This window comes from Vombatus ursinus, unplaced genomic scaffold (genome assembly GCF_900497805.2).
Source record: "Vombatus ursinus unplaced genomic scaffold, bare-nosed wombat genome assembly UNPS02007284.1, whole genome shotgun sequence".
Taxonomy (NCBI): Eukaryota; Metazoa; Chordata; class Mammalia; order Diprotodontia; family Vombatidae; genus Vombatus; species Vombatus ursinus.
In genome coordinates this window covers 15311614-15326033 of record NW_020947062.1, presented here as the reverse complement: position 1 = coordinate 15326033, position 14420 = coordinate 15311614, and the positions used below count along the sequence as shown (strand labels likewise).

The following is a 14420-nucleotide window of genomic DNA, read 5'->3' as shown; positions in this document are numbered from 1 at the left end:
TGGTACATAATAGGTGCTTAATAAATGCTTGGTCCCTCTCTCCCTCACTCTCTCACTGATTTTCCTTGTTACTGAGCTCCTACAAGCAAAATGTGCTAGGTTTAACTCAGGTCAGCACTGGATGACACATTCTGTTATTAAGGGAACTGTTCCATATGGGTCAGTGTGGTTCCTCTCCACTCCAGATTATTAATGGGTACAGGGCCTGCGGTTGTTCCTCTGTTGCTTCTTTATTTGAAACATTTGGTGTCTATAACCCTTATTTTGCTTTTTCAGGCACTTTTTGGGACCAAACCTGGGATTTCACTGGGGCTGTCATAAGACACAATACTCCCAGGGCAGGGCTGAGGTTTCTCCTCTTTTGTGTCTCTCAGGCCATGACCTTGTTGAGGATAGTAAACTTGTTTCTTCTTCTCACTACCCCAGACTTTTGAGATTCCTAAGGTCAGAGGTCCTGTCTCCCTATACAACCAGAGTCAACCATAGAGCCAAGAGGCATTGATGTCCTAGTGCCAGTTCTATGGACTTGGTCTAGGGTTGGCCTCAGACTGGGGACATGAAGCCAGTCCTGGACACTGGTTCCTTGACTGGACCCTTACCTGGATAATGGTCCTCTTGGTGGTCATCTGGTCTGTCCAACTTGTTGTTGCCATCATCCTCCCCCCACCACGAAGGTTGCCCATATAGTGGTGTGCGGTAGGTCAATGGCTCTGGAAAGAGAAAAGAAGAAATTTCTGTCACTTCAATAGCTCAGTTCCAAAAGCAAGGCCAGCAGCCTCCCTCATATGGAGGGTGACATTTCCTAAGAAGTCCATTCCATGGGATCCTAGATATAGATCCAAAAGGGACTTTAGAAGTCATTTAGTTCAAACCACTCATTTTACAATTAAAGAAACTGGAACCCCAGAGAGGGGACGAGACTTTCCCAAGCTTATATAGGGAGTAACAGAGCCAGGAAGTGAACCCCAACTCTCTGACTTCAAATTCCTGTGTCTTCCCCTTACACAATATAGTTGCTTGAGCCCTAAAACCCATAGGCGTATACCTGGGGCTCTGCAAACTCTTCAAGGACCTTCCCAGTCCAAGGACAGTGATATTACCAATAGCAAGGTCTTAGCATTGATACCAACTAAAAATAAGACTATTAAAAGAGAGAGCACTTGAAAGTTTACAAAGTACTTTGATCATAACAAACCTATGGGTTAAGAAGTACATGTATTATTTTCCCCGTTTTATAGAGGCTCCAAGAGGTTAAAAGATTTCCCCAGGGACACACATCTAGTAAAGAGTCAAAGTCAGGATCTAAACTCAGGTCTTTCTTGACTGCAAGTCCAAAGCTCTCTTTCCATGAGACCATAGTGCATTATATTTCATTATATTCTCATTCTGCAAACATTCATCAACCCCAGGGGACAGATAATATTCTTTTAACCAGAATACCAAAATTATCCAGAGCACTCTCATTCCCCAAAACCTGCTAGATAAATGAGATTCTCATCTCTTCCAGTCCTCCTGACTGCTATAGATCAACTTAGGACCATACATCTAAATCTAAAAGCTGCAAGAGACCTTTAAAGTCATCTACCCCAAACCCCTCATTTTAGAGATGAAAAAACTGTGTAATCTTGCCCAAGATTACACAGAGAGTAATCCGTCTTTCATCATCCCAATATTACACCTCTCCAGATGCAACCCTTATCTAAAGGTAGCACAGTGCCTAACACATAAATGTTTCCTTCCTTCTACAACCCTTATTTTACTTCTTCATGCACTTTTTTTGGTTGTCTGAACCTGCTAGTTCATTGATATAGACAATCCCAGTGAGGATACTTTCTGTATTAAAGCAGATCAGCAACTACTCTCTGAGTCGTCTGGTCCAGAGTTGTCTGGGGCATTGAGACTTTAAGTGACTTTCCCAAGGTTCCATGACCTGTGTCAGAGGATGGACCTGACCTCAGGTCTGCCTGATTCCAAAGCTGGCTCTCTTTCCTCTCATCTTGTGAACAACAATAGCTTGCTTACACATAGATTTCAGGCGGAGACAAATGCTAAGAGGAGGAATGAGTGACTGGCCCCAACATGGTTACAAAGCACTGAAAACCCACCTCACACTCAGATTTTCTGATGCAGTGGTCTCCCACTGCACTAATCTGCCACTAAATCCACCTAGTGCATGTGCTCTTTAAATATCTGATAATGAAAAAATTGATGGATGCTGCAAGACACTAGTGGAAATCAATGATCAGAGAGCATCCTACAAAGGAAAGTAAAAACATTTTAATGGCTAAAGGAAGGGAAAAGGAAGGAAAGAAGACAGGGAAGGGAGAAAGGGAAGAAGAGAGGAAAGAAATAAGGAAAGGAGGAAAGGAAGACGAAAAGAATAAAGAAAGGAAGAGAAGAAGAAAGGAAAGAGGGGAAAGAGGAAAGAAAGAAGGAATAAGGAAAGGAAGAAGAAGGAAAGGAAGAAGAAAGAGAAAAAGACAGAAGAAGGAAAGGAAGAAAGAAGAAAAGGTAGAAAGAGAAGAGAGAGAGGAGAGAGAGAGAGAGAGAGAGAGAGAGAGTGTGTGTGTGTGTGTGTGTCATTGTGGCATTGAAAAAAAAAATTCCTGGCCAAAAGGAATCACAAATAAGCAGGACAGCTTTGAAAGCTACAAGTTTATATGTTATATATTTTAAAACAAAAGCAAGCTATAAATAACAGAGATTAGAAGTTTCATGTACACTCCTCTTTCTCTGTACTACCATGTATAAAGAAATTCCCATTTTATTTTATATTTGCTAAATTCTGAATAAATATGTGTATTTTAATTTCAATAAAAAGATGTATCTGGTAACATCAGTTGAAACTCATTCAACTATTTTCTACAGACTGATTTTATCACTCCAGATGATCTCTATCTCACAACAATGTTTATTTAAAATAAAAAATTAAAATGGTGATAAATAAACAAAATAAATGAATGAGCTACCATCCAGATGTGCTTAGCCACGAGATGAGCTTACATCCTCCACTAGAGGGCACTGTGAACCCATATCTTGAGGTAACTAATATCCTGCCTTTCAACATCTGCCTCAAAACTCACTCAGGGGCCAGGAAGCACTTATAGGTTTCATAGGATTTAACATCTAGAATGGGACGTTATAGAGGATCTAGCTGAACCCACTCATTTAACAGATGAGGAAACAGAGATCCAAAAAGTGATTTACTCAATTTACTCAAGTCACATAAGTAATTAGTGGCAGAGCTGGGATTTGAGTAGATTCCTAATCTTATCTTCTTTCTACTCTACCATGACATCCTCCCTTATCCATCACCACCTGACAGATCCCTCCCAAAATCTCCTGCACCAACAATGAAATATTAGTTTATATGCTGTTCATGAACATATGCAGATACACAGCCTCGAGTGCAATAATAAGAGAACTGGACTTGGAGGCATAAGCCATGAATTCTAGTCTATTGACTTTGGCCAAGTTACTTCACCTGCCTCAGTTTTCCTTATCTTTAAAATGGGGACAATATGAATTGCACTGACTCACAAGGTTATTGTGAAAAAAAGTTTGTAAGGCTTAAACATTACACAAATGGGAGCTATTATTAATTGTGGCAGCTTTGTGGTATAGTGGATAGAGCACTAGATGTGGATTCAGTAAGAACTGCATTCAATGAATGACTCAGAAATTTACTAGCTGTGTGATGCTGGGCAAGTCATTTAACTTCTGTCTGCCTTTGTTTCCTTATCTGTAAAATGGGAATAATAATGGCATCTACCTCCCAGGGTTGTTGTCAGAATCAAATGATGCAATTTTTGTAAAATCCTTTGCAAACCTGAAAGAACTATATAAATGCTAGCTAGTGATTGTTAATATATCATAATCTCTAGGCTGAGGGAAGACACACCTTGCCACAAGAAAGTTGGGCTATGGCTAGACTTTATCTAAGTATTCTAGTTCTATAAAGGGTCTTTTTATATTTTTCTTTTTGATTACAATTCAACATACACTTATTGAGCATCAGCTGTGTACAAAGCACTGTACTACTATCATTGTCAATGTTTAATCAAGACAGCAGCTCATAAATAGAGACTACTCATGTCACACATTCTTATTCATAGTCATAGAGACAGCTATGGCCTAGTGAAGAAGAGCCAGCCCTGAAATCCGGAAAACCTGGGGTTCAAATCCTCTGTCTGACACACATTGGCTATGGGACCAAGGCAAACCATTTAACCTCAGAGTGCCCCACACAGCTGTCTAGGACTAAGCTACAGAACCCTAGGCAATCCGTACACCAGTGAAATCATGGGTTTGGACAGAAAGAAAAGAAAAGGCCACAGAACATCAGTGGCAGGAGGAGCCATCCGAGAATCTGTCCAAGTCCAACCCATTCTGGGCCACTGAGGCCCAGAGACAACAAGAGACTAACCAGATCAAGGTTCAATCAACATTTGTTGAGCACCTATGATATTGGAAAGGATTCTATAATTTTTTTATTTTTAATTAATTTATTTTGATTTATCAACACTCACTTCCATAAGCTTCTGAGTTTTAAATTTTTCTCCCCCTCCCTCCCTACCACCCTCCCCAAGATGGTGCACAATCTGATATAAGCTATACATATACATTCCTATTCAACATATTTTCACGTTAGTGATGTTGTAAGTAAGAATTAGAACCAATAGGAGGAACCACCGGAAAGAGGAAACAAAACACAACAGAAGAAAAATAATAGCAAATAGCATGCTTTGATCTGCATTCAAACTCCATAGTTCTTTCTTCTTTGTGGATAACATTTTCCATCATGCGGCCTTTGGAGATGTCTTAGATCCCTGTATTGCTGGGAAGGGTTAAGTTTATCAATATTAGTCATTGCACAGGATGGCTGTTATTGTGTACAACATTCTCCTGGTTCTGCTCACTTCACTCAGCATCAGACCATACAAGTCTTTCCAGGTTTTTAGGATTCTATAATTGGCATGGATACCAACCCTCTTTCATAGACAGGCAATGGTTCTTGGTAATGTTTGTCTCTCTCTCCAGCTAGGAACATTTCTTTTTCTCTTCATTAATTTATTTTGATTTATCAACAATCACTTCCATAAGCTTTTGAGTTTTAAATTTTTGTCCCCCTCCCTTCCCACCTCCCTCCCCAAGATGGCGTGCAATCTGATATAAGCTGTACATATTCATTAGGAACATTTTCTCACAGTGAAGAGGGACTTCAGTATCTCCCTCTCTAAACACTAATTCCTTAGAAAAGAATCCTACATCAATTTATCCACAGTGAGCAAAAAGGCTTTTTCTCAGACCTCTCCCTCTCCCTCTCCCTCCCCCTCCCCCTAGGTTGGGCTCTGTCCACAGGGTCAGAGAAGCTTGAGGAAGTCGGAGAAGACCGGCCCAGAAGTGGAGGCAGGGGCACCACAAACATAGCTTGTCCCCTTCACCACCCTCCCCAGGCCTCCTCAGATGACCAGGCTTCAATAATCACAGGCTGCAGCAAATGAGCCTGGGCCAAGGCTAAGCTCAGTTTCACCTCAAACCCAAAGAATTTCTGAGAAAAACTAGAAAAGGGAAAGGCTACTACAGGGAAAAGCTTGGACTATGAGAAGGCCCAACCCTCAGGATGCTGGGTAGGGCCTTAGAAGTAGAAAGCTTTCTGCCACATACAGAAAGAGATACCGAAGAGAACAAATACTGCATCTGCAATTGGAAGGCTTGGGTTCAAATCTTGAGTTTGCTACTTACTAGCTGCATTCAGTTTCCCCATCTATAAAATAAGGGAAATCCATATGCACAAAAATATCTATAGCAGCTTTTTGTGGTAACAAAGAACTGGAGACCAAGGGAATGACCATCAATTGAAGAATGGCTGAATAAATTTTGATACATAAATGTAGTAGAATACTATTGTGCCATACTGATGAAATGATGAAGGGAAGAAACCTTCCCAGAGACACCTGGGAAGACTTGTATGAACGGATGCAGAGTGAAGTGAGCAGAACCAGAATGACACAACAACACTAAAGACAAACAACTCTGAAAAATTTAAGAACTCTGATCAACACAGTGACCAATCACAATGCCAGAGGACCAACAATGAAGCCACCCATCTCCTGACAGATAGGTGATGGAGTCAAAATGAAGAATAAAACAGACATTTTCATACATGACCAATTTGGAAAAGTTTTTATCTTGTTTATGCATATTTGTTACAAGGGTTTTCTTTTTCTTTCCTAGTGTAGGTGGGTGGGAGAATGGGAGGAAAAAAATAAGTGCTTGTTAATTGAAAAAAATTTGGGGAAAATATACAAAGTATATAAATGTTGAAAAATGTAAAATAAAGGAAGGGTGAAATAGATTCTCTCTAAGATCTAATTTAGACCCATCTTAGGGACAGCCAGGTGATGCAATGGATAGAGTGTTTGGCTTGGAATCAGGAAGACTCATCTTCCTAAGTTCAAATCTGGCCTCAGACATTTACCAGCTGTATGATCTTGGGCAAGTCACTAAACCCTGTTTCCCTCGGTCTCCTCATCTATAAAATGAGCTAGAAAAGGAAATGGCAAACCAGTCCAACATCTTTGCCAAGAAAACCCCAAAGGGGTCATGAAGAGCTGGACATGACTGAAACAACTAAACAAGAAAAGCCCCAACTCTTATGATTCTTAGTTCTCCACTATAGAGATAAGAACTATTAATTACAGCACTAAGGTGGCACAATGGATAGAACACTAAACCTGGAGTAAGGAAGCCCTCAGGTCAAATCCTCAGACACTTATTAGCTATGCAACCCTGGGTAAATCATTTAACCAATTTGCCTCTGTTTCCTCATCTGCAAAATGGGGGTAATAATAACACTACCTCCCAGGTGAGCTCCATGAGGGCAGGGTCTATCTTCTGCATTATTTTTATCCCTGGCACTTAGTACAGTGCCTGATATACAGTAAGTACTTAATAAACACTTCCAGAGAATGGAGCCATGCCATCCTCCAAAGTTGACACAACAATCTAGCAGCCTCTAATACAAGTTACCAGATGTACAATAATCTGTCTTCACAATAATTCTGTAATATAGGTACTGCAAACATTATTATCTTTATTTTAGAGAAAAGGAGACTGAGGGTAAATGATAGACAACACACCATGGGGCCCACAGCCCTGCAGCCTAATGCTGCTAACTGTTCTGGTGAGCTACTCAGGAGCCTGTGACCAGACCTAACTAAGAGGCAAGAGCTAGGGGCTGAAATGGGTTTTACCTCCCTGGAGAAACTGAGGGGCAAATCTTAAAGAGTTATATAAATTTTAGCTATTACTGTTACTTTAGCTGTTATGAACTCTCTGCCTGGTATATCGTTCTTTGTAACAAATTTCTGTAAGTCCATGAGCTCCCTGAGAGCAGGGCTTAGATCTGTTCCTCCTTTGTCTCCCCTAGACTATAAGCTATCTGAAGACCAAGCATACCTTTTTGGGTTCCACTGCAACACCAAGCACAGAGCCCTTACACCAAGTAGATGATTTAATAAATATTTAATTGCAGGTGCATCATATTCAACTATTTCATTCTACTCCAACTTTTCCATTCATTTCCCAGCTCAAGAAGTCCCAGTTTGTCCCTATAATTTCTAGGATCAAATACAAACTCCTCTGCTTGGCATTTAAAGCCCTTTATCACCTGGCTCTAGGATTTTCTACTTTTCTAGGCTCATTACACATCATTGCCCTTCATCCACTTTGCAAAGTACGCTTCTCCTCACATATAGCTTCCCATCTCTCATCTCTACGCTTTTGCATAGGCAGAAGACCTATTCTCCATGCTTGCAACATGCTTCCTCTTCACGTCCACCTCTTAGAATTCCCAACTTCCTTCCAAACTCACCTCAAGCTCAGCTCTCCCCATAAAGCCTTTTTTGATCCCCCCAACCACTAATGCCTCTCCCATACAAAAAATTACCTAGTATTTACTAGTATATATTTTGTATATATTGCTATGTGTACATGCTGTCTTCTCCTAGGCAGAGGTTCCTAAACTTATTTGGCCTACCGCCTCCTTTTAAAAAGAAATTACTTAGCACCCCCCCGGAAATCTACTTTATTTAACCCTTTAAAAGTGTTTTTGAAATTTGTGTCACCCAAGGCTACTACCACCCCCCTGGATCATTCTAGTACCCTCCAGGGTGGTGGTATTCGCCCACTTTGGGAACCTATGCGGCCCAGAGAACATAAACTCCTTGAGGGCAGGGATTTTTTCATTTTTGTCTATATCTCCAGCCTAGCACAGTGTCTGGTGCTTGTGTAATATTTACTGGTTGATCCCTGTGCCAGGCTGGCCCAGCTGCCCTCAAGAGAAAGGAGGAGACAGATAGGGGAGAAGGGAGAGAACCCTCCTGAATCACCTCTCCCTCTCACCCACCTCCAGCCATATCATTTACCAAGGGTCTTTCACAAATTTGACTCGAATGCAAATCTATGTAGGCAGAGATGGAGTCTTGCATGTGCACCTGAGTAAAGTGTGCTTCTGGATAAACATGTGTCTATATCTGGGACACATATGCTCCTCCCTGCCCTGCCCCATGCCTCATCCCTGAGGATTTTACCTGGGACAGGTCTCCGGTCTCCCTTCTCTGGTTTGGCTTGTGGGGATTCAGAATAAGGACCAAGGTCTGGTGGGGGGTCCCCTCGCTTCACAGTTGTGCCCTTAAAATTCATCTGCAGCTGGCTGGTATATTTCTCGTGCTGAAAGGCAAGGGTCAGAAAGCAAAGGTAAGGAGAATGAGCTCCATTCCACCACCACGATGAAAAGAAAAAAATATTAATTTTTACCCATATTACTTTGTGATTATGAAGTGCTAGGGACAGTGAAGAGGAGGAAACACCAATACCTTAATAAGAGCTCCCATTCCATAATGCTTTAAAAAGCCCTTCCCTCAAAAGAATACTGTGAGATACACAGTAAAAGAATTATCCTCATTTTACAAAGGAAAAAAAACAGGATTTGAACCCAGATCTCCTAAACCTAAGTCTAGGTTTCTTTCTTCTAAACTGCACTGACTTTCAAAAATAACAACTTATATTTATATAGCACTTTAAGGTAATTTCTTTTTTCATAAAGCCCCTTACCCACAATCCTTGTGTCAGTAAGGTAAGAATCCTTATCCCCTGGGGCAGCTAGGTGGCGCAGTGGATAGCATACAGGGCCTGGAGTCAGGAGGACCTGAGTTCAAATCTGACCTCAGACCAGACACTTGACACTTACTAGCTGTGTGACCCAGGGCAAATTACTTAACCCCAATTGCCTCACCTCCCCTCCCAAAAAGGAATCCTTATCCCCATATTACAGATGAGGAAACTGAGGCTCAGAAATGGGAAGAGGCCTATCTAAGCTCATACAACTGATAAGTGGCAGAAGTTACTCTCCTAATTCTAGTGCTCTTCCAGATGAAGAAAATCCCAGATGAGAAAACCAAGGACCATAGGGGTAATTTGACTTGTCTGAAAGCACAGATGGCCATCAGCAGAGTTAGGACTGAAACTCAGGTTCTTTAATTCCAAATCTAAAGCTCTTTCCTCTACACTCTGTCCCGGACACAATACTCAGGAGTCAAGACCTGAGCCCACCTAGCCTAACTCAAGGGTCTAAAAATGCCCAGCTTTTAAATCCTTCCCTGAATCCTTCACCAAGCAGAGGGGCAGAGGGTACGGGAGTGATAGGCTGTTTTGTGATTGGAGTGAATGAAGAACGAAGGCAGTGATTTTTAGTCCAGTCAATTAGTTCAAGAAACTGGCAGAAACCTCAGCAACTCTCTAGTCCAAATCCCACCCTACCCCCATTTAACAGCAGGGGAAGCTGAGACCCACAAGAGGAAAGGCATCATTCCAAGGTCACACTGGGCCAGTGACAAAGCCAAGACCAGAATCCAGGTCTCCCAATACCCAGTTTAGCATGTCTCCAAACACACCATGCTGCTGCTTTCACAGGTTTATCATCTACCAAAACGCAGCTTGCAATTTGGAGTCAGAGGAGTTGCTACTTATCAGATGTTCACACAAGTCAATTCCCTCTCTCTTTACCTGAATTTGCTCATTTATAAAATGAGATTAGACTATATGATATCTGAGGTCCCTTTCCAGATCTCGAGCCTATGATTACTGAGGTAAGAAATAGTTCCCCTGCCCTAACTCTTAGCACTTTGCCAGGATTAAAATAACAGAAGTGAAAATATCCCATATAGTTGTTGGTGGGGTTTTTTTCTTAGGTGCTGAGGAAGAATTCTAAGGATGCATCATCATTCATTCAAAAAAAAAAAAGCCACATTTTAGAAGCTGACCCTAGAAAGAGGAAGGGGCATGAGATCCAGGAACAACAAGCCCAGAACTCCCAAGGGAATGAGATGGCATCCTCATCTGTCTCTACTTCACAGGACTTAAAAAACAAGAAGAAACCACCTGGTCCAACTTCTTCATTTTACAGATGGTGAAACTGAGGCCCAGAATTAATACCTCACTGCCAGTGTAGTAGAAAGTCAGCCCCGAATCTTGGCTACGAACTACTCATACGACTGTGAACAAGTCACATTCCCTATCTGTTTTGTTTTGTTTTGGCTAGGCAATGGGGTTAAGTGACTTGCCCAGGGTCACAAAGCTAGTAAGTATCAAGTGTCTGAGGCTGCATTTGAACTCAGGTCCTCCTGACTCCGGGGCCAGTGCTCTATCCACTGTGCCACCTAGCTGCTCCTACATTCCCTATCTGGGTCTTGGTTTCCTACTCTGCAAAATGGGGGAAAGAGGGGGAAAGTGATCTCTGAGGTTCCTTTCATCTCAAAATCCCATTATCTTATACAAATCTTGGTAGCCACTTACTGAAAGCAGGAGCTTGGGAAAATCCCTTTTCCATCTGTAGGCTTCAATTATGTAACTACATAATGAGGGGGTTGGATTACATGGTTGCTACAGTCCCTTTCAAATCTAAATCCTATATATTAAAATAAATGGAACATGAGTAAAGGGCTTTACAAGCTACACCATCTTCCTTACCTATTGTCTCATTGGAGCCTCATAACAGCCCCGGGAGAGAAGCAAGGCAGGGATTATTATTATCCTCATTTTATAGATGAGGAGACAAACCCATTTGGAGAGAAGAACTTGCCAGAGGTCAGACAGTGATTGGCAGAAAGAAGGGCCCCCGTGTACGAGAAGAAAGACTTCCCTCACTGCCTTGTGATGGACTAAAAGAAAGGCCAGCACTGGGCTTGTGCCACAGGGCACTGGCCTCCCCTCCAGAAGCTGCCCAGTGACTTACCTTCAGAGCCTCTTCAGGGACCTTGTGCTGGACGTGTTCTAACACATACAGGTTGGAGTGTAGACAAAGGTATTAAGGAAAGTACAGCCGTGAGGGGCCCTGTCCTATGAGCACAGAGACAAAGCACCTCGAGGAAGCAGAGGGCTTTTGTTCACTGTAAAGGTGTGAAGAAAAAAAGGCAGCTCAGAACCATGGAACATCCAGGCTTACAAAATGCATTCTTCTCAACCCAGCCATCCTACGAGGTGAGGAGCACAAATTTAGTTGTTTTTTTCGGGGGGGGGGGATTTTTTGGTTTGTTTTTACAGACTCAGAGAGGAGCAGTAACTTGCCCAGAATCACACAGTAACACAACCAGGATTGGAGCCCAGGCCTCCCAAGTCCCATGACCCCACTTCCATTACCCCATAGCATCTACCAACAAACTCTTTCACAAGAAATCACATTAACGTGGGGTGCTACTGGGGCAACAGCAAACGGCTCAGACCCGATGATCCCCACCCATCTCCTCACAACAGGGGTTCCCCATTGCCAATGAGATAAAATACACACTCCTTTGTCTGGCACTCAAGGCCCTACACAATTTGGCTCTAACCTCCATTTCCATTATTATTTCATACAAATTCTCACAGATTCTGATTCAGCCAAAGACTCACCTCCATTCCTCGATCTCGTCCTGCCCTCTCCTACTTCCTAATTCCATTCAGTCAAGCCCATCCCCATTTCCTGGAATGTATTCTCTCTTCATCACCACCTGATGCAATCATACTCTCCTTCAAAGCTCAGCTCAGATGCTCTCTGAAGCCTTCTTTGCTTCTCTCTCTATTCTCCACCTCATGAAAACGACCTTCTCTTCCTGATATTTTCCTCGAACATGTCTGGATTGCTCCTTACATCATACTTACTTCCCTACTCCTCGATTCAACAGTAAGATCCTGGAGGGAAGAGACAGGTATTTTTTCATCTCTGGATGCCCAGCATGAAGCAGAGAGCCTTGCCAAATAACTGCACTTAATATAAGTTTTTTAATCGAATTGTTAGGTGGCAGGAGAATGGCAGATCTAAAACCAGGAGACTTCAAAAGTGGTCTAGTCCAACCCCGTCATTTTACAAATTCCAGTAAACTGAATTTTGCCTCAACCACAAAGGGTTAACTAGAGATGAGTACAAATATAAGGCTAGGCAGAGAGCTCAACTTCTGTTCAGATGTTAGGAATTTTCTTAACTAGGGGCTCAGAGGGATTGTGACCATTCAGAAAGTTTTCTCTAAAATCAACTCCCCAAAGCCAAAGAGGAGAGAACCAAGTAGACTTAATGGGTCACCATATTGCCTGTACTCTTAAAATGAGTTAATTATTGCTGTGGGATGTTACATTAGCTATGACTCTGGGCAAGTCACTTGCTTCCCTGGGGCTCAGTTTCCTGATCCGTACAATGAGGCAGCTGGACTCATTGGGTTCTAAGGTCCCTTCCAACCCTAAATCTATGATTCTATAAGGTTTTATAACCTGCTATTTCAAAGGCCCTAGAAGCAGAAAAATTGAATGGTTTTATCTCTGCAGCCTCTGCCTTCCCAGTCTCTGACTGACCAGAGCCACAAGACTGAGGCAAGAGTAGAAGGGGTGATGGGAAGGTACTCTGGCACCTTCAAAACTGCCCACTAGAGAGATGCTCCAGGTGTTGGCTCGATGAGGATGGTTCTCTGGCAATCCCACATCTCTCCAGCCCCACCACCCACAGCTGATATTTCTCCCTTCTCTTCTCACTTCTTTCAGACCCTAGAGCCAGATCTATGTAGCTAGTACTTAATGGACCCCAGTCTATGTCTTAATCATGAGTCTTCCTTCCTCTAGACTTTAATAAGCAATGGCAGAGTCCTCCCTTCCCAGAGAATCACACACTCTCAGATTTGGAAGGTATCTCATAAGCCCATTTGTTTATGACCTTCCTGGAAAAATGAAACATTTGGTAAGGCTCCTACTGTGTTTCAGGCATCACAGGCAAAAGAAACACAAAGACACAAAGTTGTCTTGAGGAGCTTACATTTTATAGGGGGAGACAACGCATATACAAACATATATGAAATAAATACAAAAGCGGGGCTTTTTGGAGGGGTGACTAGAGAATCAGAAAAGGCTTCACATAGGAGGGAGTACCTAAGATGAGCTCGGAAGGAAACAAAGGTCTCTAAGAGGAAGACTTGAGGAGGAAGGTCATTTAAGGCATGGGGAACCGCCTGTCAATCTTCAACAAGTGGTGACCTATCCTCCACTTGAAAACTTCCAGGGGTAGAGGGGCCTTACCTCCTGAGGCGGCCCATCCTATTTGTGGACAGTTATAATCACTATGGATTTTTCCCTTATGATAAACTCAAACAGTCTCTGCATTTTCTATGCCTTTCATTGTTCCAGGTTTTGCTTCCTGGGGCCAAATAGAATAAAACTAATTCCTCCAACCCTTCAAATACTAGAAGACACTAAACACACCCATTCCTTCAACTGATATTTACATTTCATAGTCTCCAGTCTCCTCAATCTTCAGGCCAGTGTCCTTTAGACACAATAAAACTTGGTAAGGTCCTTCCTGAAACATCCAGAACTGAACATCCTACTCTAATGACTAGGATAAAGGCCAGTAGTATGACCACTTTTCTCACGCTATCTATTATGCCTTTCTCTTTGAGTCAAGGAAAGAATTAGTTTTCTTGGATGTAATGTCATATTGTTTACTCATTTGCTTTCCATTAAAAGATCTTCTCAGGCACAAACTTGCTTAATTACCCCGCCCTCATCCTGTACTTCTAAAGTTGATTGTTTGAACCCAAGTGAAGGACTTTATATTTATGACTACTACATTTCATCTTCCTCCACCAAGTCCTCCTTGGATGCCTTACCATGGCATGAAGGTGACTCCAGGTCCTATGCCAGCAAGGTATATGCTCTGTCAGGTTCTACCAGACTGAAAAGGTTTTGACTACAGTCCAGGCAAAAAAGCAACTCTTTTATCCAAGAACCAGATTTGCTAAGTATGAAGATGTGCCTGACAAAAAAGTTAGCCTCTGATGAATTATTTGGCAATGGTAATTCATGACACAAAGAAAAATACAAAACAATAATAATAATAG

General features: G+C 42.2%; 1 protein-coding gene across 2 annotated transcripts in view; it reads right to left on the bottom strand.

The window, feature by feature from the left end:
* The window catches only part of CEP170B (centrosomal protein 170B), a 103247-nt gene that overhangs the window by 48600 nt on the left and 40227 nt on the right, over window positions 1-14420 (bottom strand). For both annotated transcript variants that reach the window (XM_027849097.1, XM_027849099.1), the window contains exons 4-6: window positions 11297-11355; window positions 8595-8733; window positions 600-710 (exon numbers count right to left, since the gene is read on the bottom strand). In XM_027849097.1, the coding sequence (XP_027704898.1) occupies window positions 600-710; window positions 8595-8733; window positions 11297-11355 (309 nt within the window). The remainder of the gene's footprint in view (window positions 1-599; window positions 711-8594; window positions 8734-11296; window positions 11356-14420) is intronic.